This window comes from Ascidia mentula, chromosome 9 (assembly GCF_947561715.1).
Source record: "Ascidia mentula chromosome 9, kaAscMent1.1, whole genome shotgun sequence".
NCBI classification, from domain to species: Eukaryota; Metazoa; Chordata; class Ascidiacea; order Phlebobranchia; family Ascidiidae; genus Ascidia; species Ascidia mentula.
In genome coordinates this window covers 13,203,740-13,231,198 of record NC_138574.1, presented here as the reverse complement: position 1 = coordinate 13,231,198, position 27,459 = coordinate 13,203,740, and the positions used below count along the sequence as shown (strand labels likewise).

Genomic DNA, 27,459 nt, shown 5'->3' with positions numbered 1-27,459 from the left:
GAGGCAATTTACTCTCGGTCCTTGGGCTCCAGCGGGTCCAGTTTCACCCTGGGGTCCTTGGGCCCCTGGTGCTCCGTCCTTACCGTCCGCACCTCGGTCACCAGCCGAGCCTGCACATAAATGGTTCCGGTTATGATAAACAAAATCTATTTTGAATTGTTATTTGAATGTTTTTGCAGATGGGATCAAATCGTGCAAAAAATCGTCAACACCAATGTTACCGAAAAGATTCTTCAAAGTACGTTAACTAGACACAACAGTGGAGACGATACTTTTTATCGCTTGAGAACGGACATTTTTGTGCGTGAACGCATTTTTTTCTCCCTCTGATCTGTTTGGCTCGTCCCCCTCTTCGAACGGCCCCTAAACCGCTTTGTAAAAATAACCCAGAGATTGTCTGAAAGCTGCCTGTCAACACTTTACGCACGAAGGTTCGGCGGCGGGCTCTAAACAATTACCGCCGACTGGCCAGCAATGCAGTGTTTTATTCTTGATTTACGCGATACGTTTTTAGCAGTAACGATTAATTCGCCAATTGTATAAGAAAGTGACAACACTGTCGCGAGTTTCTGTGAATTGCTTTGGCCGAAAAGTGGATACATACGATTTTTAAAATAATTTGATTTTCGATTTTCGGTACAAGATGCTCAAAGTTTGTAATAATTTCGGTTTTATTCTTTGCTCAGCGATAGAGCATCAATATTTTTGCTTTTTTTAACATGAGTTTTATTAAAACCTATTTCGATCCAAAAATAAACCCAAATAATTGAATTTTGATTGATAACTTTGTTGACGTTCGTCTGGCAACAACGACATGCGCAAGGTCAATCTTTCCATCGGCAGCCGCGCCTAGACCATATATCGCCACAAAATTTAACAAGACGTGGCGAAAGCGCGATATCGCTAGTCTGTGTGTGGCTTGCATGACAGGAATGTGCGCACGGTTGGACGAATGAGACAAAAAAAGCCACTTGACGGGCTAGACAAAGGTTATTAACATCTCCCTGCCGGTTTGGGTAGAACTTAAAACGTACAGGCTTCTGACGGTATTTAACATATTAACCAATTTGCGAATTTTGTTTGAGCAATTGCCGCCTCCTTGGGTAAGTTTGGATGTAGTTGAAACCTTGGCTATTACTTCTCACATTTCAGCGAGGTGCTACCATTGAAAAGCGCAATTACTTTAACCACGAATAACATGCATTATAAAACGAAACCGCGGCAGTTTTACATGACATGAGAGTCGACTTACCCTTGGGTCCAGCAACGCCAACTTCAGGCTCACCTTTCGCTCCTGCAAATAAACCGAAGTTAAACTAGGATCATCAGACAAGCTATGTTTATGGTATAGGTTCAAAAGGCAGAAGATGAATGATCTTATTCCAAACTACTGACGAACCTGGTACAGTCCTGACAACCTCTTTCACAACCTCTTCCACAAGCTTTTCCGCGACGGTCTGTAAATAAATAAGAGATATGTTGCAGATGTTTTCATGCAGGCATTTTAACCTGTTTCTTTCTGCAGTAGTTTAAACACAAGTTCTACTTGGGTGTAAATGTTTTGTGTAACACATAGACATATTATTGGTTCGAAATTCCAAATTTTATTTAAAATAAACAAACCAGGATAACAACTCCATGCTCTTACCTCTGGGGTCGGCTCAGGTTCAATAACAACTTCCCTCATCGGAGGATGCGCGAATTCTTCCTCTTCATCTATGACGTATGTGGTTTCCGTGCTCTCGGCGATGGGTATGAACGTGGTGGTGGTGGTTGCGAGCTCCTCTTCCTCAATTGGAACCTCCTCCGTGGTGGTGGTGGGAGTCTTAGTTGCAGTCGCGGCCGCCTCCTCAGCTTCTACATCATCTGGCTCCTTTTCTGTGTCCATATCATCTGCTCCGTCTCCACTTGCTCCACTTCCTTCCGCATCACTGGCGGGAGCGAGTGTGCCGGGTGGAAGACAATATCCAGCAGCCACTTTGGGCTCGAAAACGATTTCGAGTTCTTGCAACGAACCCTGGGAATAAGAGATTAGATGGTGGTGCTGAATTATTTACATGAAAAACGTCAAGGAACAGAAGTAATGTATGAAAGATATATCAATATACCGAGTTGTGGTCAGAAATGTTGTAACAGGGAAAAACGCTCTGCGTTGCAGAAAATAAATTTCTTGATATATTTAAACAACAACCACTACTTACAACAAACTTCTCGTCTTTTCCACCGAGATACACGAAACCGTCGTTAGGAATAACAACGTCGTTCCCCTTCGACTTCTTGGCTATTATCTGATCGTCGAGCAGCGAACAGTCGAAGAAAAGTGAAACGTGATCTTTCGTAACTTCGAAGGCCAAACGAACGAAGCGACCATGAAAGTTTTTGACCTGAATAAGTCAGAAAGTTGCAGCGCTTGCATGTTACGTTTCGTTTATCATATAAAGCGTCTTGATGGTTGAAACAGAATGTAATCCACACGTTAGTCATATACTTGAAAGTGCTTTCAAAGAAGGTGGTTTTGTCAACTTGCAGTATTATAAGATTTAATGTATGAAATTTTGTAGAATACAATTATTCACTTGTAGCTTCTCCACCAAATACTTAATGTTGCAAAAAGATCTGGAAAAATACAGCGTTGCGGACGTTTATGATAATAAATCCAGCATCAACCTATATTTGCAGTGGTGTCTCGCCCTTGGGGGTTCGCGTCGAAGTTAATCATTAAAAGCATTGAAACAATGTCACCTACAATGTTCAACCTAATCTTACAGCCTGTTAGTGGCATTTTGACAACGTGGCCTCGTCGTCTTTTAACAACGGTCGATAGCAATCCATTAGCGCTGTATTTAATCACCTATGATGATTGAAACCGTCCAACATCAAATATGTAAGTCACGGTACAAGAAACAACAAAAAACTCAACGAGCAAGTTATTTGCCGCTGAAACTCCGCTGCTTCTGCCGCCAGCTGATGTAAATAACGGCCGCCAAATGATATTTGCCTAGCGGTAAAACATATGCCAACAGCCTGGAGAAGTGTTCTGTGGTTAGCGAAAGGGCGCGGTGGTATTTTCTCGCAGCAAGAACCTTAACCGTATAGCGATTCGCAAAATTTTAAGGGTCAAGATTACGTCATAGGAATTAACGTGGCGCGTTGAATCGACCTTAGACATGCGATAACATTATGTTTTCGGACGTTATTTGTGAAGAAACCAAAGTAATATGTTGGGTGTTCCGTAATACGATAACATAACTATTTAAAACAAACAGGTGAAATGACCTAACACGCGTAGGTGGACCCAAGCAACCGAGAACCGAAAGCAATAATAAAATCGTTTCGAAAGAAAAGGCTTAAAGCTAGTCACGATCCAAAACCAGAGCCGCAAATTCCCAACGACGTCACCACTTTTCCCAGAAGACCACCAGGTTTTATTGGTTCACACGTGAAACGGATTTCGATCACAATGAACCGGTTTTTGGACTTAAACCCGGCAATAGGCGAGGCCAGCAATTATTAACGCTGGGCTAAGGGCCGACCTTAATTGGCAAAACGTGCGTCAGTGAAAGGATGTGAATCGTGGAAAAAATCGTAACCACGTTTTCAAAGTGGTGTTTGACCGGTCACGGTAATGCTTATTACGTGCTAAACCCATGGATTGAGTCGCTAGGAATATTGCTTGTTTCCTAAAAAGGGCACAAGGTCATGTATAACAGACCAAACCCAGTAACTGGGTTATTTATGGGGCACACGTTTTGGAAAGGTTTTGGGACCCAACGACACACTGTGGAACCAACTTTAGGCCGTTTAAAACTATAGTTTGCAATTTAGCAACAGTAACCGTTCTACAGCCATCCATATATCGTGTAATTTGCAGCCCTTCAAATGGGCAGTTTAAAATCTTGCATTGAGTTGTTCAATGTCAAATCATTTTTTGTTCAAAGCAAATATAAAATATACCTTGAGTGTGTAACGCGTGTACCACAGGCAAATGTTGGTCGTTTGAAATTTTTAACGTTTATCTTTGTGATAAAATTTGTAAGCACACCTTGTAGTTTGCAATGGCGTCATTATTCCAAATCAGAGAGATTTGCATACGCTCACTGTCGCCCTTCAGTGGACAGATGCGGACTCCCAGGGGTGTGGATTTCTCTTGGTGGTCTCGGACTTCGAAGAGGAACCCGCAATCCCTCCTAGCTACGTTCACTGTTGCCAGGACGCTAAACTCTTGAGGAAGACCATCTGGAAATCGGTTCAGAGCAGATTCTCCTGTTGAGTGGAGACAATGAGGTTACGCGTGCCTGAATCGTCTAAGCCACGGCACACAGGCCTACGTAGAAGCTCAGATGCATAAACGACCGGACGTTAAGGTTCAGCGGACCCACTTTCGCGAGCCGAGCATCGCATATCGTTGGGTGTTTGGCCTCGAAACACTAAGACGACCCATGCCTGGTGGGGTGTGATGTTGCGCACACACCCTAGCCCACCAACCCCGCAAGCGAATGTAGATACTTTAAACGGTCCGCGGTCGCTATTGACATTGATAAATTACTCTTGGCACCTACGGTGTAATGAGTTTTCGCATTACACGCAGCGAAGAGATTGAGGAAAATTGCACCGTTTCGGCGATGCGAACCAGATACCTGGCTCGCGATTCCATGAAACCGCGCGTGTGTGATGGAAACGTGACATCTGGGGTTATTTTACCCTTTCTACACGCGCCTCTACTTACGTATTTTGGCTCCTTCCTTGAATTCGAACGCCGGAAAACCTTTGAATCCTCGAACAAACGATATCGTACGATCCAGTGGAGTCGGCATCGCCGCAACGAAATCAACTTTGCCGATTCTGATTCCTGAAACAATTGCAATCACGCTGTGTTAACATAACAGGGACTGAACAGGAAATGAATACAAGCAGATAGGAGGCGTTGGAACTCATTTTACGACTTTAGTGCCGATTGACAAAGCGGCAGAACGACGGGTTTAATGGGCCAATTTTTAACATTATAACTTGATCACTTTGTCAAAAATTAAGGAGAAATGGCATAAATTTGTAGTAACAACTTTTTATATTTATTCCAGATAACAATTTCACGTTAAAAAATCCCATTCAACAAAAAGCAACAAAATTTTCATCAAGTGATGCAAAACCCACATTGGTTTCACCGTAAACCAAAAATTTTTCCATAGCTTAACACATGCGTGGTGTTTTGGGCAACAAAACAACTTAAGGCACAAATACGTCCACAGGCTGTACATGAACTGTTTAAATAGCCCAGGGCAAAATCCGTCAACTTGATTTTAGGCGCAAGAACCAATACACGCCAAACATGCAAATAGGCACCAAATTACCAGACAGGTGCGGAAACTTTAGCGTACATGCAAAACGCTACAAGGTGGTATTCAGTAAAATTACAGGGCAGTTTGTAACCTGCATGCAAATTTTCCTAATATTACCCAACATATATCTTTCGCTTTCACCCAATATTGTGTTAATTTAACCAAATATCGGAGATTACGTAACTTGGAATTCTTTCACCCATAATTTAAGGTCAACTTTCAGCAAAAATGTTTATTTTTAAAGTATGACCGTGGACTTTGAACCCAACATTCCTATGCTGACGTAAGTCTGTCCAATCGCGGGCAAACAATTGTCCATGCAGTTGTCGGCCAGACAACAACAAAAAAACACACACACACAAACAAACAGACAGACAGACAGCGGGCAAGGGGTGTAGTGGACAAGGACAACATAAAAAATGGGCGCAGCGTCGCATGGAAACCTGTAGCAAAGCGGGAGCATCGAAAGGTGTCGTATGACTCCTTGCGCCTTCCATCGATGAGCATATACCGAGGGTCCTTCACACTGCACCACTCGGGTGACTGCAACATGCAGTCGTGAAGGCGTAGAAGAGCGCGACAGCGGACCGGCGAAACCGTATCGCTGGTCACTATCTTCTTGTAGTTGATAAGGCAAAGCTCAACGTTGCATTCGGCGGTGGGATACGGCATGGTGGTGGTGGTGCTAAGCTCGGCAGGCAGGGTCGTAAGGTTCTCTGTACATGGCATGCATGAGGTAGGGGTGAGGGTGGTAGCGATGGGGGAATGATTTGGGGGTTTTCGGGGTTTGGGATGGAAAAGCAGCGCCGAGAAATGAAGGAGGCCGGATTTAAATTAAGTCATTACATTTTTAGGTTTTGTTATTGACATAACATTATTGATTAATTCAACAAGCAAAGCGCCGTTCGAAGATGCAGTGCATTTTCGAACGCAAAAGCGGTTTAATGTAAAAATGGGGGGTGGGTAGCCACAAACCACGAGCATGTTCGAATTAGGAGTATCGCGATTATCGTCAATTTATCAAACAGGGCGCATAATAGTAACATAGAAGGAAGAAAGGAAATGGAAATGTTTATAGGAGAGGAAAATAGGCAAAATAACAAAACAGATTATTTTCACTCATGTTCACATCGGCATGGAGGTTATGAAACGAGAATAGCTTGATTAAATAAGCAATTACACTAAGATGGAATTAAATCAATCTATTTACTTACAGGTAAAAGGCTTAAGATACACCAATATCCTACAGTGGCATTCAATTAGTCTAGCGTCACCACACGTGGATGCTGTTACATGGTTAAAGCGCTGTTAGTTCCTACCATCTATTATAAAGTAATAAAAGCGCATATTCTCAAGTGAATATGCGCAAGCTATATAGGATATCGAAATACGCAGCTCATGCATAATGTGCGGCAAGCGCAATTATGCATTAAAGAAAAGGGAAAGGCGTATCTATATTCAGCAGACAATTACAGCAAAACACATTACAGCTCTACCGGGAAATGCTAGAGTTAAATGCCGGGTTGCTGGAGCAGGGGGGTTGTGTTAATCCAGATACATTCTATGCTCAAAGCAGCCGCGTATATGTCATGGATGCGTTCAAGGAATGCTTAAGCATAGAAATCGTTGGTAAATGGGACGTGACGTCAATGAATGGAGTGTAGGGGCTTGTAATGGTAGCCGGGATCAAAAGTTCACAATGCGGGGAAATGGAACCACGATGAATAAGGAAATGGACCCCAATTCGATTGTGATTTTATTAATACCTGGTAATATAATAAGCGCGTGGTTCGCACCTAACGCATTAAACACAAGCCTAAGCGACGCGACAGCCGGTATGATAAAAACAAACTTATAACAGCTCATTTAAAAATTCTTCGTCACTGAGTAAAACCTGAACGATCTCAGCATTTCTTACTCATTGGGTCCTTCTAGATAAGCACACGAACGGCAGTTGCAGGTGTTACCCTTTAACTGCGCATCAATTATTTAATGCAAAATCGCTTGCAAATGTCCGCAACCAGCTGTTGTAGTGCTGAACGCGTGACAAATGGTCGTTTCAATTCTACTTTCAGAACGTTCAGCACGCCCAACACATTTTAACAACAAATCAAGACCTAATCAGGACTACAAGTTATCAGCGAACTTTATTTTGACGATAAACTAGCCACAAATACCAACGTTAGTATTTTTAAGTACATCTCACATTGCCATAACCGAATACCATCGAACTTTAGACACGATACATAAATCAAAATAATTTTCAATATTTTTAACCACCCTAGTAACCGTCAATATTTGAACTGTGGACTTAACATTGGTAAGGTCAAACTCGCGTCATCAATCATGGCCCAGAAAAAATCATTTGTGAACTTTCGGTCAGACTGACACGAAGCGAGAGGAATTTCTGAACACGGCGATAAAACGGGGACGACGGAAGAACAGAAATATTTTCCCAAATCGATTTTTCCAACCAAGCAACTAATTACGTTATCGGAAATTTCCCAGCATGTTTTATGGCGAAACTAAATTTGTTTCGATTATTTTTGCTCGGAAAACCAGTTTCTTCGGAGTGGATCCCTTCACCTTCCCTTAAATGTGCTTCGGATCAATAGAAATTTCAAGCAGAGCACAAACAAAAGCTCGGTCGTGTGTGCACTGCGGTCAAAACTGCCTACGCAAGTTTACCTTTGTGGATTCCAAATCAAACAATATATGCATTGTGGTGGTAAGGGACCGTGTCCATGAGTATAGAAAACCAAACACTCGATCCATTAAATGCTCAGCTTCCATTAACAACGACAAACAAACATTGGTTTTGAAACCAAATCACTTTTTTTCCAAATATTTTCAAAAATCTTGGTAGAGTAGAATTTATGTTACCATCTATCTTCAGAGTAGAAATATATATTTAAAAGTTATATAACGTGTTTATAACGTAATCGATACATTAATATTCTACTCGAAGTTAAAGCTTTCAACAAATCACAATGTGTGATTAGAAACATCTGCTTATTCCGCTTTCGGAAAGCCACAGTAAAAGGCGGTTGATGTACAAGCTGTGTTCTCAATACACAGGCCACGTTCGTTAGATCACCGTTTAGCCGCGGGGAGATGTGCAAGCCGTGTTATCTCCCAACCAGGAAATGGTACGTCTAGATGCTCCGCCGTCGAACGCGATCTCGAGAGAAAGGAAGATACCGGATTCGCGCTCGACCCGAGCAAGAATCGCGCTCGTGAGAGGGGGAACACAAAGCGACGGCGCAGACATCCGCCAAAAAGGCCGCCTCGTCCAAATAAGAACGCGGTCGCCGCTTTTACTTGCGCGCGTGCCCTAGCTTTCCTTTATACAATGTCCCTTCTACATGGTAGAGGATTAGCTGCAGGACGCGGCGCACAGAGCCACCAGCGGGAACGAGCGTGCAGTCCGCAAAGTAAATGGCCCGTGTTAGACCGCGCGAAAGATCAAAAGCCTCAAGTTTGGCGCAAGTGAAACTTCCGTATCAATTGCTAAAAGCAACCAAGAATCAACTGATCCTATTTCCCCGCAGCCTTTAACCTTGTTGGCAGTGGCGGTTGCTTCTTACTGGGCGATTAAAGCTTTACTCATTCGCTAGAAAGTGACGCGGCAAAGGTGGCTTTGGGTGTCACGTGTCTTCTAGTAGGCAACACAGATAAAACGCGACCTGTGTTTACGTTGTCTTGATTGCAGCGGAAAGAAGGAAACAGCGCCGAGTGGTAACCCACGTTCAAACGGCTCTTCTGATTCAAACCGACCGGAAAACCAACCAAGCTGCGCACACAAACCGCCTACGGACACCGACCGCTCATTTATGCTAAAAAGGGGAAGCCGGTGAATTTTTAAACCATGTAATTTAACGTCTACAGTTTTCATCCTTTCCTCCTACGACACAAAAGAGTCGACGCTGAGTCAGACTGGAATAATCGGTGCTTGGTTCAACCGAAGCGCGACTCTTAAGTTAGACATTACAAAACCCGTATATGGCCTTGGATGAAAGGGTATTGGCGTCGTGTAACGATTTAAATTGAGGCAAGGCGCGACAGATCTCTTTAGGCTGTCTCTGATGACCACCACAGGTATTACATTGGAAGGCTAGACATTCTCTGACGGGGAAATTCAAAACGGTATCGATGTAGATTACAGCATCACAGGTTCACATATAACGTTACTTGAACCACATAAGCAAGGTTGGATTTGCGATAAGACGGCGGCTGTTCATTCGCACCAAAACACACACAACAAATATCGCAGCAGTAAAAGAACAAACATGGCAAAAATGTTCGACTGCCGGCCCCCTCTAAGGGTCTCGTTTACTTCTGGAAAGCGTGGGCGGCTGTCCAAGAACAACACTTATGGTGGGCGTTGGATGTTGCAGCGACAAAACGCCCCGTCGAGCACCACTCAGCAAACATAGTGGGCATGTATGGACTCGAAGTCGCCCAATATTAAGCTCGTGGATCGTGAAAAAGGTGACCTGTCTTATTGTGTTGCTGTTGTGCCGAGATTTTTTTCGCGATTTCGCATAAACCATGTGGGAAGATTTGTGAAAGTTCGCCAATGAAAATGTATTTGCAGATGTACTATATTCCCCATTAAGGCAAACCAAAAACCAACGGCTAGATGTTTTCTTTTCAAAATCGGACGGAGGAAAATAAACTGCAGACCCTAAACTCAATTCACCCCTCACGTTTGTCTCAATCACTAGGGGACAGCTATAGAAATCATACAATCCTAAAAAAACTTCTGAAAACGTTTGCAAAGTGGTGACAAAATACGTCTTCATTTGACGTCTACGACCGCCAACGTCATCGCTTTCCACCTCAATACATCAACGTCACCCGGCTGTCCCTTTGAACAGACGAGCAATGATGTCAAACGCTGGGGTGTTGCGTCAATCGGCGGGCGTCCCAACATCCGAAACCAATTCTTGCGCGTCCATTCCTTGCCCCCTAACCCCCTTTAGATGCCCCAGGTCGAGGGTATATAAGAGCTGTGGTACGTGGAAAGCACAACACAAACATCCATGGCCACTAAGCCCCAGCTTATCGTTAATGGTGCGCGACTCAAAGCCAGACAAAGCTTCCTCAGGGGGCGAAGTACAAAAACATGCACCGGCAACCTAGCTGGGTGCGCCAAATACCAGCAGCATGAGTTATGTTTGATCGCCGTGATTCCACAGCAAATACCTTTAATAGATAGGAGCTTTGTACGTTTACACTAGACCGATGAAAGGAGTTTAAAACAAACAAAATATATTTTGTCCTTGAGGTTTTTGCAATACGACACGTATACATGAAAATTCCCATTAGTTTCGATAACTGCAGTTTTCCTTTGTAAGACAAAATTTCCAGCAACAGTAAAGGGTTTCAAGAACCACCGATCTTAAGTTTCTTTCAAGTTTTCCTCTAGTTACAGGTCGGATTTTTCGTTGGGTTTCGTATTTAAAGCAACAGGTGTTCACACTTGTGTGGTGTTGCATTACTCCCAATGCAGGAACCGATCGAAAAATACGATGCTTTCACGTCTCTTCAACACATGGTGTCTTCTAGTTGTAACTTAGTAGACTGAATAAATGATGTGAATTTGGACCATTATATCTTCGCATATACATTTGACAACGCACCATGAAAATTCGAATTTTATCAATTTTAGCTGAACCGTTGAAGATTTCAGTCCAAACTCGCAACATTTTATTGAAACTATTAGCATTGCGTGCCGGCGCTGGGGCAAAACATGCGTTCGGTTTCAAATATCACTCCCTTCTCTAATTCGCCATCACCACAGCACTTGAACCGCAGTGCGTTTGCCTGCAACGTGAAGCACGAGGCTAAATAAGCCGCAAATCGAAATTAAGAGGGTCGTCAAGGGGTGCAGAAGCAAGCAGTCCGCTGTTGAGGTCTTTCGTCGAGTTGGAGATGAGTTTACGGTTTCGCAACGAGTGCAATGGCTCGTGGCGCGGTTTCGCCATTAAGGGCAAGCATGGCGTAAGGTGCCGAAACACATGAATAACTTTAAAGGAAAGCTCTGTGTTGAGGCGATGTGCACACGCTTGCCCAGGCACGCGTTGCAATCCGACCAAGCAGCTTTGTAATGACTGCCTATTAACTTTTGGCCCAGCTTGGTTCAACCCGATTAAACGATAAGCGCTCTCAGGGGAATCGACACGTACATGTCTAATCAGCCGAAGCGTTTTTGGATAGTATGTCTGCACAGTATGTGCATTTATATGCAAAACATCACAGGTTAATTGCAAGATCGCCATATACCACACGGAGGGAAAATGTAACTATTTTTAAACTGCTGATATTGCGATAACTAATTGAAGATTAAACTTCGATTTTTAAGATAATTTGGTGGATGCTTGTATCGTGAAGTTGAGATAAAAATAAACACCAAAGTGGAAGCAAAAAAGTTGGATTTGACCATTGTACTTCCAGACAGCAATCGCTCAATCTTTTCCTTATCTTAACAATCGATCCCGGAGGCAAAATCAGCACTCAACGTTCTCATGAAATATCTTTTCCTCTTCCACGTCCACCTACGCGCTCAGAAACGACATAAAATATGGCGCAGATGTTTTCAATTGGAAACGTTTTCAGGCAATTTCACTTAATGACGTAACCACCATTTTGGGCCCAAAGGTCGAATACACGAGAGGTCGTAGACAACGAACAACATAATATCAATTGATCTCTCCCACAGTCAATATTATGACACAACCATTGCGACAAGCTGTGGATATGTTTGTCCAAGCCATCTAGAACGTGGTCATCACTCCGCATGCCCAAGGATTGACCGAGGTGCCCGAACGAAGCACCCTCTCTATTCTTGTCGCAGTCAATATTGGCACAAGCACCGCACCCGCAGCATCATTTATTCATTATCGGCACGCTACGTTCCCTCTATCTTTCCACCATCGCCGACAGGACACAAAAAACGCACCGAGAATGCGATTACGTAATGTCTGTGTGTGTGTGAGGATGGATGCTGAGATCTTAAGACGCCCGAAAAGTTTTTTTCAGTAAATTTCGTTGAAAGTATATTACAACCACAAGACAACATATACAGAGTCAATTGGACCAACTTAGTGTCAACCTTATCAGCCTTCGATTAAACTGATATTCCGGTATCTGTACTTCCATGGTTTTAGAGTGGAAAACGTTCAGTCTCATCAACCATACCGTGGATTAAAAATCCTTGCGACGGTAGAAAACGTTTTCCTGGTGTCGCCCATCTTGTTAATAGTTGTGATGAAATTGTATACCTCAGTACTTAATAACATGTATCAGCAAAACCACAACGAGTGAAACATGACACAGTTGTAGGAAGCATCAACTTGCGTTCGGGATCCCGTAGAAGTGTTACGGGCGTGTTTAACACGCTTACCTTGGCGACGCGAACAGCTGACAAATGGGATTCACAAGGGAACAAATCGGTAAACAACGGCATGTTGGCCAGCGACGTTTTGCTTACAAATCGCAACAAGGACAACTATGGTCCGTCTGAATTGTCGGATGCTTTGGTTACATAGTTTTGAGAATCCCTTTGTTTGAATTCCTACGTTTCTAACTGTTTAGGTCAAGGCATGTTTCATTGCAAAAGTTACCGCTAATGTATTAAATATAATGCGTGGTACGTCAGTTGAAAACGATCGACACTCCACACTAATGTACACGTCAACAGGACTTGCATTGACGAGTTAATTAACCGTAAACTGAAAATTGCATGAGTTTTAATGATTGTTACATAAATAGGTTGGAACCCCGAAAGTGCGCAACTAAAATAGCTTGGAAAGCTGCACTGTTTCCAAAATATCTTGCTTGTCCGGAAATTTAAAATAAATAGAGTTGCTGCAGAATTGGAAAATCCTTTTAGTGCAAAGTCTTTAGCGATTCGAGTGTAACGCTTCAATGCACACCCTGCCACAAACAGAGCATACACCCAAACATTGGGCGCGGCCTACAACCCGAAAAGGATTCTCTCGAGAAATCAGGAACAAATCGGCGCCAGCCGCGAAGACGAACGCCACGAGACTGGATTAACATACGGATGACGTTGCAGAGCTTAGCGTGCACACGTACTTCAGTTAACAGTTGACATCAAAATAGTGCGATCTCATCAACATCCGGGTAACGGAACGTTCCAGCGGATCACAATTACGTTCATTGTCTTTGGAACCACATACCCCCAATGCTGTACGTCTTTGGAGATGCAATGTCACATGGCCCCGGGGCTGCCGCACCGGTAACGAGGGCTACGCGTAGGCCTCAGTTGCCTTGCCAGCTCCACTACGGAGATGCAATCTTTAGGCATGAGTGTAAACACTCTGGTGTAATCGCTCCTTTCACAGCATCGCCCGTGGCAAGTTCAGCAGCGCCACAAAACGCCGATTAAATGTGACAAAGTCGAAGCACGGAACTCTAGTAATTGCGAGGTTTGTGGATGTTGCTCCGGAAAGAATCAGACACGGGTTTGTTGTGGGTGGGAGATAAGGGAGCTCATTCCCTGAGATAAGAGAGTTCGTTGGTCAAGACACGACATGCGTTCAACGCTTGATGGATGAACACGAATCCACACCCACGCACTAACATTTGTTTCACTCATGTCTTAAATTTCCACACTAAACAGAGTACACTCAGTAGGCTGCCTATCGATCATTCGCCACTGTTATTATCGTCGTGCAATCGGAATTATGATGCAAACGTTACGCTTATGGTGATAGCAAAACATTCAAATTGCAACATGCATTTTAACATGTAAAACTGACAGCGCTAGTTTGGAGTAAACCCATATGCCTCAGAGTGCTGATCTGGCGTCATCATATGTAGTAGATCGGTACAGAACAAAGCATCCCGCAGTGGCCTATGACTCAAACCTTGTGGTATCCAGCGATGACAGTGACCGTTGTTGGACGGTCAGCCACACTGGGGAAACCGACCCACAGTTGGCTGTCTGTAGGGAACGCTGCGTCGTTATTTTGATATTCAACACCGATGCAAAACATCTAAGTTTCAACAACACAGCGCTGTGTAACCACAGACCACAATTCCACAAGTTCTTACGCGCGCGTCTTTGCAAAAATGTGAAGCAAACGCAACCGCGAGAAAATGGACACCACAGCAAACAGCTGCAAAAACCCCAATTACAGGCTTTGGCGTTCTGCGAAGTCGGACGATTTTCGCAGTCGACTCGAGTCGAGAATGCAAACCACAACCTCTGTTCTTCGCTCAATGCGACTCGTTTGCGTCGCAAACACACCTAGTGACGTCAGAGGGCGATGGTATCAAGGTGTCCTTAAGAGAGGAGTGTTCTTGTACGTGAGATTGTCGCGTGCAGACGAATCAGAAGGCACTGTTGTGACGTGGAAAAACAAACAAGTCTCGAACTACTGAACGGTCGACAATTGCCCTTCCAAGAGCAGAGAAACCATTGGATGTTATATCTGTGCGTACAAGCCATGGATAAATCGAACGTTTAAAACGACTTGAAAACACATAAGGCATTATCAGTGTAATTTTTAATGATTTGTTAGATGCCGACAAACGAGAAAAGACGCTTTTTAATTGATTCCTGACAATGCCAATTTGAAATCTACCATAAAAAACTTATGGTAATAAAATGCATCAATTCCAAGGCCTCAAATCTGTACAGAAATCACAAGACAACTTTTGGTACTCAGCAGCTCCTACCCTAATGTGCAGTTTGCGTGTCTTCGAAAAACGCGGAAACACTTTTGCTGAGAACAGCATCAACCCTCGAAAGCGTGTTTACAGCCTGTGTCAACTTTGATACGCACCAGTGGCGGCAAGTTGCTTCAAGATGCCCCTAAGCGAATTCCGACTCCACCAGGTTCAGGGTTATCGGCCCCAAGTCAGTTTATACAGCAGCAAAATCGCGACGGGGAGACGTGGAAATGAGCTACCCCCGAGGAAATCTTTTGGCACCTTTTTAGCACAGGCGCCCTTGTTTGGACAAGTCTATGGCCAGTCTGGAACCACCCAACGGATGACGATGGACGGGTTTTGCCATTTTTTAAAAGTGGAGTCAAATTGACAGATGATTACCCAAGGAAACTCACGATACCTTGTGTTAATAGTGTCAAAACATCAAAAAATAACATTTGAGTAAACAGAGGCTGATACGGTTTACTATAGATGAAATCTTGTTTCTTGGACTAATGTTTCAACGTGTTTTTATCTGTCAGATCATGACCTGGCCCAGACAAGATCTGGAACTATGACGTCATCGACATTAAGCAATATGTCTAGAGACAGACGGTCGACGGTAGGCCGGGTCGTCTAACGCCCTTCGATACGTGACATTCGCCGCCACTTTCACATCTCGCCAATGCAAACATTCGGCTCGGAAGCAGACTCTCGAGACGGCGGGGATGCTGACAAATAAACGGTCCGGGGCCTGCCTGGAATCGGAACCGTGAGCCCACTCTGACGCGGTGACAAATTGACACACGGGCGATTCAGCTCGGACCAAAGAGCGGCCGGCGGTCCATCGTAAATCAACCGCTTTGTGGCCTGGATTCCAGGCAGTTCAATCAACACACCACCGCGATTGTATGTTATGCGTCAGGGTGTTTCTATCTGGCAACGACTGTTTTAATTTACGAAGCAGTTGTTCGCGTGTACAACACAGTCCTCGTAAAGAAATTAAACACCAATAGATGATGACGCGAATAGTCCACGTGGCGCAACTGTTTAAATTATTCATTGACGCATTTGCGTTTTGTTTTTCCTTGTTTCGTCATTAACGATTTTGTATACACATTTACGTAGTATGTTAAATCCATCAGACGATCTTCAAAGTACAAGTACTAGGGCAGCAGACGTCAATCAAAGATCAATCGCGGCATAATTCAAGCGTTTTCCAAACCAATTGGCATTTGAACACGCAGTACGGGTTCTAGGATAAGTCAACATCAATCAAAGTACAGCCGCACACACTGAGTGCCGACCAATATCATAAAGCGTGCTGTAGACCCTAATCCGCACGACTTGTGTAAGCGGATAGCGCGGGGTGTTGGGCAATAGGTCGTCTTCTTCAAATAAACAGTTCTAGCATCCCATAAACGGGGCTTGCGTCAAACACAGAACATCATGTCACACAATGGTGGCAGCTACAAGGCGACCCTGTGGCCGTTAGAGCGTTTTCACTGTTCTCTTCGTTGTTCAAACACACTTCGAGCCGAGGGGATTGCGCTGCGTAAACAAAGTCGCAGTAATAAGGCTGCGAGTGATTGTGTTGTCACAAAGCCCATGTCAGACTCTTCGCGAGCTCTTTACCCGACGAAAGAGACAGTTCCGCAAGTCTGGGGTAGGCATTGTCTCCAGTCAAAATGCTAGTTTTTTTTTGTCGAGTCCGCCCAACGGTAAACATTTCTCCACAAAACTATTTTTCACAATTCGTGTCAGACGCGGATAAAAGTTTGGCAAAACACTAACGATTTTACGGATCCACAAATCTTCGCCTCGAAAAGACTGAACAGATATGCTGATGTATGGCTATTCTAGGCTATTCCTTGTGTATTGGTAACTGATGGCGTAATACCTTCACAGTTTCGTGGGTTGTAGAAATCAATAGCACGAAAACATTTGACAGTTAGTTATGATGCATATAGGAGTATGTTGATGCATTCCGGCGGTTACTTTATCGAGCAATTCCCGTATTACAAGACTCTTATCGCAATTCTAAGATAGGCGACCACAGCCGACAAACACCATTAACGCCCAAGCGCTAGAAGACCTTTGCGACAGAATCGAGACACAATAGTCACTTTGTTGGAAAGTTATGACTGTGTTCCAATTCAGGGCGCTACCACTAAGGTACTATTGTAAAACGCACCTATTTTGTTATGGTGGTTTTTTGAAGTCTATTCTTGGTTATTTTCTTGTATAAAGGCCCCATTCAACATTACCCAAGAAGTGTTTAAGATTTTAACCCATCGCAAAGCGTATTGTGTTCGCAACTAAAAGCAAGACATAATGTGTGACAGTGATAGGATTACTTTTTTTGGGCGTTCCGAAACATGCTACCCGAAACATACAAACTCTTGTGTAGAGTATCAAGACACATATCCTCATACAGATATTAACAAAAAGCGGAGAACTCAAAACATAAGGTCTTGAGTAATGGCGCTGTTTTGTTCGTAAGCTGGTACATATACCCATTAGCGCATCGGATTACGCGCCCACGCCGAGCGAATTGGTACCACACTGGACAGGTCACTTTTGTGCTTTAGGTGTGCAACACGTCTTACTGCTGATCGCTTTCATCACAAGAAACCGCTTCCTTTTGATCTTAAATTAGTTGTAAGACGCAACACAGACGTCGGATGGGGCACGTGATTTACAGCAGGTTAACAACTGTTGTCTGTTCCCATGGTTTATAAAAGGGATTAAAACCGCAGTGTGAATGTCAAAGGACATTAATTTTTCCTTCCACGAATACCAATGTGTTCCCGTGAGCATTGAACCACGGCGTGCAATGAATCATCAACTATTCTCCCTAAGGCAAATACACAAGTACATGAATACAGCGCCGATGTCTTGGAAGGCAAAGAAAACGCCTTCAAAGCTCAGCGGCCGCAAGTAAGTCCGATTTATCAGCGATACGAGCTTGGGTTCGGTTAGTCAAGAGTGGCACCGAAGTTTGAGTGTACTTCAAGTAAGGAACGAGTAGGTCCCAGGCTAAACTGGATACTGCGCGATCGGCAACTGTCAAGATCCAGTACTTGACGCAACGCCTAATTGAGGCAAGAGCACTATTCTGGGACGCACTCGCGACTCCAACGACTCCGTGTCACGCCTTCCGACGGCCCAAATCGAAACGGGGTCGAAAAATTTCGCGTCATTCTGCTACCGGGTCACGACGCCGAATTAGCAAACAATTGCACGGCGCGAATAGGGCCACAGATCGCGACACAAAGAGTTGGACGCGATTCCAAGCCAGGAATCAAACAGCTGTCCGTGAGTTTCGCGTTAACAGCGTGCGATAAAATTCTGCCATTGTTTCGATCCTTCGGAACCTAATTATCCGCCTCGGTGATTTGTTCAAAGAATAGTGGAGTAGTTTATCACACGAGCTTGTGTAAAGTGGGGTGACTAACCGTGACTCAAGGCGTCAAACTCCCGCGCCCCGAAAGGTGTTACCATACCACAAGACTATTAACCGCGCCATGGAAAAATTTACCCACAAACCTCTTTGATTTGCCACCAGTCGTGGACGATTAGATCGCAGGGCCACTCACGCACGTCACTGACCCTTAGCGAGCCTCCGTTGACCAAGAAGCGATCCATCAGTGGCTGAGGCAGGCCGGACGACATCAAAACCCAACAACTAACTGGTAACTTAAGCCGATGGCCTTTAGAAAATCACTTCCGCGTGCCACGCGAGCGTTCGCAGGCGCTCTTGAACAAGACACCCTGTCGAGATTCCCGTCGAAATCAACTTGGGACCGGAAAAGACGAATGTCTGTCGACTCAGGCTGAATTTGACGTAAATGCCGATACTTTGCGTTCAAGCAATTATAGATTCTCGTGAATCAAACATATTGACGGTTTGCAATGATGCGACCAAGACTATTGTGTTTGACAACTTCTGCAACTGAGAGAAAATAAGGGAACGCGACAAACTTTGATGTAAGCCGTGAGAAAATGAATTCGTCCAACGCAATACACCACGCGGGAGGATTATTCTAAACGCACGAAATCGCCATTCCTCCACGTATTCACGCTTAGTTTATGCCTTGAAGTCAATCTCCAAATCTACAGCCTTGGCCTTTTTGTCGCACACCACCCAAGTTCGAGCCCCCCGAACAAAGGAACCATTTCAGAGTCTAAACATCGCGCGCAAACATACCTGTGGCCTAAAGCCGCTTTATTTACCGAGGGCTTGCTGGCGGTTGTAACGCGAACGCAGAGGAACCAGGCGCGCGTGACAACGACCACAGAACAGGCTTGGGTCTAATTAGAAGCCAGCCCGCATGAAAGAAACAACGACAGCACCCAGTGACCGTTATCAGCGTGGTATCAACTGAACATCTTGGCTTAACTATTCCTATCAGCGTGAGTGCCTTGGTGGTAAACGACGGCTAATGCGTTTTGGATAGCAGCGGAAACCCCGATACTAATCTTTCCAAGTCCACGTATGGAGCTACTTTACATAATAATTGCGCACCAGGGCCTTTTATAATGATCAGGATTAAGTGTAATAGCAGTCTCCGGGAGTAGTTATTCCTTAGACTGACAAGGCAATTGCGCTTAGCCGGATTTCGGCGCGTTGGCATCATAGGAAACCTGTTTGTTCGGTTTCCACAAATGACTAACCCCCCTTCCACTGACGTCACGTCCTGCCTCGGCAAAGACCTTCAGACGGGGTTGCCCTAAACCTTTCACGGAGCCTGGAAAATCGTGTTGAGCGAAGATGGCGGGTTCTGTGCCCGTGTGCCGAAAAGCCATGGGCCTCACCCGAGCCGCTGGCGTCAAAACAATCGTCTAAACAGAGCCCAACACTCACCTGTAAAACTGTCATCGTTCTGGGCCTCGATTCGGATCACCGAGCACAAGGCAAGCGTGACGAGTGCCAATAAAATCTTCATGGCGATGACGGCACTGCAAAAGTGACGAGGTTAATTAATTTAGTGTCTGTAAACTGGGTAGCGATATGGTATCGTATCGTAATATTAGCTTAGGTTATGGGTTGATGCACGCTTTCACGTTCAGGGCCGAAACCGGAGTTGTTTGAAGCGTTTTGGGGCCGAGTAAAATAGTTCTTTTTTCATGTCACCCTAAAAGGCGACCGCTGGCACGCCATACACGCCAATTGTGGCATGACGGTGCTCAAATAAACGTCTCCAACAACTATTTATAGTGTGTTTTGATTGTGGAACAATATCTCACTGCCTCGCAAGTCGGTCACTAAAAGGCCCAGAGGAAGCCACACGTTTCCAAAATATTACCCCATTTATGTCGGTGCATAGAAAACGTCTGTATCTACTTAAAACGGAAGGCAGAATCGCGCTTTGGCAATGGTTTGAGTATGAGGTGGTCCTTATATTGCTATGTCTACACCTGTCATAACAACAGTTGTGAAAACATAACCATGAAAACATGGCTCTGCCAGCTCTTTGCCCGTCGCCGCAAACTTACGCCGAAGAAATTCTTCAAACAGCCCCTTGCTGCTTGAAGTGCCGCGGAATTGGGTTTGAATGATCAGCAACAAATTATCCTCTGTTGCACAAAAACCTATCCGGCCACCTGGGATTAACCCGTGCCTATAGGGCACCGGTTAATCATTTGCCATGGTCTTGCCGTTATGCGCTTGCTATAACGTATAGAGCGCTGTGTTTGGATTCCCTTGAGGCAACCGTGCGATCAAAGCCAAGTGCATATCCGGTTTAACGCTCTAGCTATAACGTATCCTTTGCCCCTAAGTTTGGCAAGCGCACTGTGGGAATGTCAGTTAATGCTAAAAGTTCACCTCAAAATACATTGGCATGTTCTTCATTCTGTCGGTTAGTTTTAAAAACGGCAATGCTACCTTTCTATACAATGTTGTACGCATAATTCAACCAAAATATATCGACTTTTGAGAAAGTGAATTTAGCCCTTGTCGCCAGTTGAGATTTGATGAGTTATTTAATGGGAGGAAAGCCTAATGCTATGGCTACGCCAGGAATAATACAGGTATAATTTCACGATTCTTACCTTACATCATTTGTAAAAAGAAAACCTAAACTCATCGGTACATGATGACTAATACAATAACTCACCTTTACAACTCAAAAAACTTGCTCTCCCAACTGGCGGATAAGTCCAATTGTTTCTTCGCTGGTCGCAGTTGATGTTGACTGACTGAATAAGTACAAAACACAACAGGACGTGTACTGTGCTAGTTGAACGGTGCGCCTAAGGCCTAACCCTGAAAAGTGAGGAAACACAAATAGCAATTAAAGTTAAACTAAACGCAGGAAAGGTATCGGCGTCTAGGCTTCCTTCGTTCGTCGAAGTGGTTGCGCCGAGCAGAGCGGGGAAACATGGCACAATTTTCTGCCTTCTTCTTACTAAGTCAAAACAGGTTCTGTTTGTGTTCCTTCTTGTTTTGAACGGAAACATAGCCCTGACCTCTGGTCGCTTTCGATCCGCGGGTCTGTATGGTGCCGGAAACTGACACAAACCCTTATTTTCAAGCGAACCTTGTGTGGGGCGTTGGTAACGTGGAAGTGATATAACTTCACGACTTGTCTATACTCCAAAGGTCTGCGCTCCCCTAAAAGTCAACTAGAAAACTCTAACAACTGAATATTTTAGTCGCACTTCGGCACTCTAAGCTGATAATCCTGACCCACGAACCTTCCCAGTAGTTTGCGGGGCAGTTCTTTTCGTTCCAAGCGAGTGGCGTCGAAAAATGTGGGGACAAGTTACAGTTCCATATACAATCACTTTCGGCAATGCTTCGCGCCAACCAAACAAAGGGGGTGAATTCACCTTCTTTTTATAACTGAACGTCTGTTAAACAATAAAACATATTGCTGGGCAAGCAAAACCTGCTGTGAAATTGCCAACAAATGTCGGTCGGTGATTGAGATCAATGATTAAGCGCAAGTCTAGAATGCGCGTAAGTGAATTTGTTTTGCAAACGTCGTTGTTACCTCTCGCCTTACAGTAGTTATTTCAAAGCATACTGTCATTGGCTTCACGCAGACAACATACCGATAGGGCAGCGCATACAGCGCACTATTTCCCATGCTTCAACGGTAATTGTTTACAATCTAACGCATTAGCAATTACTTGAGCGCATTACATCAGCTACGTGGTCAAAATATGGACATACATGGGTCCACTGATAATCATTAACATGAATATGACCCTCAGTGGCGCCAATACGGATGCCGTGTATCTTAATTAACAAACAAGCGGAACTAGTGACCACCGTCACCCTACCTTCCTTATCAGTCAGTGACCGTAGCCTCGGTGTCGTTAAGGTCGTCTAACGACCCTCGTACATAACCCCCGTACCTTTGGTCCGAGCCCGGCGCTTTTAGTTCGTTGGGCATCCGGCTATAGGTTAGCAAACAGCGGGTAGGGGAACAGCAAGACAAACTCCTTTAATGGTGCAACCACAAAAGCCAGACAATGGCTCGAGTCGCTTAACCGACGGGCAAGGAACAAACAGCCTTTGTTTAGGTCTTGAAACATTCAATGTATTTGGTAAAGTCGGTGCTGAATTTGAACGTGCTGGAGGCTCAAATCACTACATAATTATCTGGTATGATACTGATTTTAACTATCCACTTTCTTCGTATGCATGTTCACACTTACGGTTCGAATGCTTGCAATTGGCAAAGTTAATTCTTGCCCAACAATTCAAACTACAAAAAATGACAAAGCAACATTTCAAAATTCAGCACAAGACTAAAAACTGAGCAAGTGTCAAGCACTTATACATGGGTTTTTAACTACACCTTTCATATCACAGTCACCTGGTTTTTACATTTGTACACATTTACTTCCCCGTCAAATCAGGGCACAGCACGTTACATTCTCCCGCGACTTACAAGTGCTGCTCTCTTTCCTATCGCACAGGAACCTCACTTACTTTCTACGCAAACACAAACGCCAAGCGTGAAGAGTGTCCTAATCTCCAACAGCAAGACCATTCACGTCACAGTTGACACGCAGCTGTAAAAGCTTGTCGCGAGCTTTGAAGACGCTAATCGAATGATCCAATTAAGCCAAGGGCAGATTACTGAAAGCAGAACTTTGTCAATGGATTCTGGGTTTGCCCAGTTTGTGCAAAATCGCCGCAACTAGGTCAACACAAAGACAAAATGGAAAGAAATTGAAAAATTTTCGCCAGCCTTCTTAGTGCCTTTTCTTGCTTATTACTTCAACATATCGACCACATTAACCCCAATCATCTATTACGTCACACAAAGCAACTGTAAAATGTTTGACCAATCAAGACAGAGAAGACCAATAAAAAAACAACAAAACAATAGACGGTTGTAAACGGGCGTGTAATTCCTGCCCGCATTGAATTAAACGCCAATAAATCAGTTACATGAGTGTGGTAAACAAGTCCGTCCCTAGGGCATTTCCATGTCTCCAAAGCGACATACAAAATTTCCACCTTCCCGTTCTATCTATACTGGCAACCACCGCACATTTCCTGCCATAGAATTCGCTCAGAAATTGCGCAATCGCGGAAATATTCAACGTTTACCGTTAGAGGTGTCTTGCCGCTTAAATACTGGTTGACAGAGAACAACTTTCTGCGGCACTTCACTACTCGCAAGCGCCGAATGCAGCTTTACCGCGAAAGTCGCAATTACCTGACTAACGAGTAAATCTGTCTGCCGGCGCACTTCGTTGTCATCTTCCCGACTCGTAGACTGAACGCTGGCATTTTTTCACGTTTCACGTGCGTAGGAATGAAGATAGAAAAAGTCGACCCGAAAAAAGCGCACCGCTCGCTCGGACAAGCTCGCAGCGAAGAAAGAAAACTGTGCGCCTCTTTTTTCAAACATCGACCTACAGCGCGTTCGGACGTGTCTGCCGAGGCGCTCTTCTGCTCAATACGTCAAGAAATCGAGGGTTGTGAGTTGCTTGGGGCATCACTCAACGTTGATACCCTTTAGCGCATTCCGTGGCAATCATTATCACGCTCGAGTCGGTATACTGTGGACGCCGCCAAAACAAAATATTAACACTTAGCCCGAGGGCTTGCACAACAACACAACACTGCCAGATTCTGATAGATTCTCTGCATGTATTTGTTTTTCGCTTTCTTCTCTTCACAAAGTTAACCTCGTGCTCGCTCAAGCGGAGCCTGGATACCTCAGTGCGCTCGCAAAGGATTTATTTTTCCAACAAGCTTTAAACTCTCACGAAAACCCGAAGGCGGCTGGTGGGATATTCAAAAATACAGGAAGCTTTGTTGCAGTGTAACGAGCGCATTACACGCCTAAGCCTTAACCGCCGATTGGTAGGCGTAGGTTGATGCCGTGATAAGCGGTTAGGTCCACACTTTGTTTAAGAACAGTCGGTTGCTTTTAACGTAGATTTTAGGGTCAAGCTGGACGGATTTTTGTATTATTTCGCCGCTGAGCAATTTGCGCATTTACCGGAGAAGCTTTAGGTAAACAATCGTCAAAACTTATTATGACGCTAAGCAAAGTTGGCCTTGGCTAAAAATGTTTGCCATAACAACGCAACGCCTTTAACATATAAACTTTATGTAAAGAAAACATGTAATTACTCACAAAGGCAAAATTAACCGTTTACTGTAAGGTGCGTCATTTGGAAAACTCTGATCAAAAATATTTTAGCTGCATGTCTGCTGCTTGTTCACTTCATACTACTCTACCAATAGCATTTTTTCGCTGTGCAATCGCAGCCAAAGTTTAGCGGCATAAATTTGGTCGTCATCCAGATATGCAGCGGATGTGTCAACCCACAAGGCGGCAACGCTTACAAAATTCACGTCTTAGTTTCCCCGCGGGAGAAAAGTATCAGCGAGCCCATCGGCCACTTGACGGTGCTTGTAATTTCGCGAAATTACACGGTAGCCCGAGTTAGTTCACACTGTACGTCGCTGTATTACGTCATTGCTTGGTAAAACCGGAAACCTAAACGCAACCCTCTTTGAACTAAACAATGATGGGGGTACGCCGTTACCGTGTCGTGTATACGGGCGATTGTAAACTGAACTTCGAGCTGTGCCGGGTAGCCGTGTTTCACTGTTTGTTTTGTCCATTATACAGGAGCGTGCGACGGTAAAGTATCAGTTCTCTGGCACTTACCGTTCTGTAGAACTGTGGAGGTAGCGAGATGTACGTTCCCCACAAAAGGACTTTGGCGTGTGGTGGAAAATGAGCTGCAGTGAGTAATTGCGCGTTAAAATGATTCCTTACACTGGGTTTACTTATGAGGTTCGTAAATAAAGAATGAACCATGCACTACTTTCAAAATGCAATATGCATAGACATATAGCATATAGCATATACTCGTTCCGCTGCAAACCGGCCCGCTAACACTACACACATCAAATATTACGTAAGTGTTCTCAAACAGACACTCCCGAACCTCGTGCTTCCGAGGTGAATATGGCATACTTTCGCATGGAAGTAGGTTTGTTCATCGCCAGAACACTGAGTAATCTCAAAACGGTATTACAGAATTCTATTTATACTGGAAAAGATTATTCAGGAACCACTTTCACGAAGTTACTATTTCAGGTATTGAACAAAACGGAACTGCGTCAATGTTAAAATTGACCCAGGGTTGATAGTTCGTGACCTCCTGGCTCACTTCCAACCCACGTCACTAGTAGTCGACCACGTCATCCTCCCTTAAAAATTACAATACATCCGAATGGTGGTCGACGCCCCTAAGATTACAATACTGACATCGTCAATTAGCGTCTGTCGAAACACAATAACAATTAAGTGGGTCGTTCCATGAGCCGTCGACGAGTGAGTCAATTACAGCATCGAAGTGAAAATTATCCGAGTAGTTTGGCGGTTGTAATTTGGTTACAAGGAGAGATGATTTAACCGCAATTTCCTTCAGGTTTGGCGCTGGGGCAAGGATGGGAACATACTTTTTTCGGAAACTCGGTGAAGCTTCCGCGCCCAAACACTGAATAATTGCCAGTTAAGTTGACCGCCGACGGGAACAAAACCTCCATAGATTCTGGGTTTTAAGAATGCTCCTTTTGTCTCAAAACATAATTGCTTTGCCCAGTTAAATTCGTTTTCGTGCATCTTCGAAACCCACAGACAATATGATGAACTATTAATTCCAACGTAGTGTTTTTACCTGCTTCGTGGTTAAACCGATCTGGTACCAAGTGGCTTATGAGAAAAATACGCCTGTAGCCCAAGCAAGCAGATATCTCTAATTTAGAGTGAAGTAAAAGCCGTAAAGTCAATGGAGTTACAAATAAGTATTAGTACTATACCCATAAATACACTAATTACCAAAAATTAATTACGTAGCAACGTGAATGATGGACGTTTCGCAAAGAAATTTTAAATTCTTGAGCGCCACCACGCGGCAAGTTACAGTTGGGTTTTTCCTTTTTGGGGTCCAAGTATTATAGGTTATTGCAGGCTTTCTCACCATACATCATAGGCAATACATTTCTAAAGAATGTTGGATTGATTTTACATTCAGAGGCGCCAAATCTCTAAATATGATAATTTTATTCAAAGTAGTTAGCTCCAAATATTTTTGCCCGACAAATTTATCCGGATGAGGCGAAGATTCCCGAACACATTTCTTTTGAGACTAACGCTGTGTAAATTAGGTTTTGCCATTTTTTCTATTTTCTGAGGAAGTCTAGTCCCTCGTACTGTCGAAACGTCAGAAAACACTCATTTTTAAACGATGATGTGTGTTTTTTTTCACCGGGAGAACGATAGATCAGTAAAATATCTGTAAAAATGCCCATATTGAACACAGCACAAACATATTTGTAACTAGAAGATCCCAAAACACGTGCTTCCGACTTTGATTGCACAAAGTACATTGGACGAATTGACTGATACGTCATACGCGCAGCACTAGAGGCGGATATTAAATCAATTTCAGTGTTGCAGTTAACACGCAGTTAAGCAAGAAATACAAGTGGTTGTTTTGATGAAATATGCAACTTAAACGTGATTAAATATTTCGGATTATCCTTTTCTCAGTAAAAGCATACAATTCATACTTTAAACTCGAAACGAATTTACTGCTATTTTTGTTGCCAGGCACACTAATTAATCGGAATTGCTCTTCTGGCACTTAGTTTCTAAAGTGTTAAAGTCTATACGAATTGGACGAATTTGCGGAACAAAACGAATCCGAATTAAATTAGTTCTTACTGTACTTTGCTCTTTGCATTTCTGTATTTTGTATCGACGACATTCGCATTACACAGCTCCTGCACTCTATCCTTTCCACTTAGTATGAGATAAAGTCTGCCGATTCGTTACCGCTACAACTTATAAAGTTTGCGTGAGTTATTACAAAATAAATTAATTCCGAGAATAGTCCTGACGATATTGCAAACAAGCACAACATCATTCTACCATTTTAAGAA

The 27,459-nt window shown here is 43.9% G+C and overlaps 1 protein-coding gene across 1 annotated transcript in view; it reads right to left on the bottom strand.

The window, feature by feature from the left end:
• LOC145914633 (uncharacterized) overlaps nucleotides 1-21,287 on the bottom strand; it is a 34,011-nt gene extending 12,724 nt beyond the window's left edge. Inside the window, exons 1-10 of the mRNA XM_083002452.1 lie at nucleotides 21,143-21,287; nucleotides 19,888-19,982; nucleotides 5,780-6,052; nucleotides 4,727-4,849; nucleotides 4,043-4,263; nucleotides 2,202-2,384; nucleotides 1,649-2,017; nucleotides 1,400-1,457; nucleotides 1,253-1,294; nucleotides 13-110 (exon numbers count right to left, since the gene is read on the bottom strand). Coding sequence (XP_082858578.1) covers nucleotides 13-110; nucleotides 1,253-1,294; nucleotides 1,400-1,457; nucleotides 1,649-2,017; nucleotides 2,202-2,384; nucleotides 4,043-4,263; nucleotides 4,727-4,849; nucleotides 5,780-6,052; nucleotides 19,888-19,969 — 1,449 coding nt within the window. The 5' untranslated portion in view covers nucleotides 19,970-19,982; nucleotides 21,143-21,287. The remainder of the gene's footprint in view (nucleotides 1-12; nucleotides 111-1,252; nucleotides 1,295-1,399; nucleotides 1,458-1,648; nucleotides 2,018-2,201; nucleotides 2,385-4,042; nucleotides 4,264-4,726; nucleotides 4,850-5,779; nucleotides 6,053-19,887; nucleotides 19,983-21,142) is intronic.
• Between the last annotated feature and the right edge of the window lie 6,172 nt (nucleotides 21,288-27,459).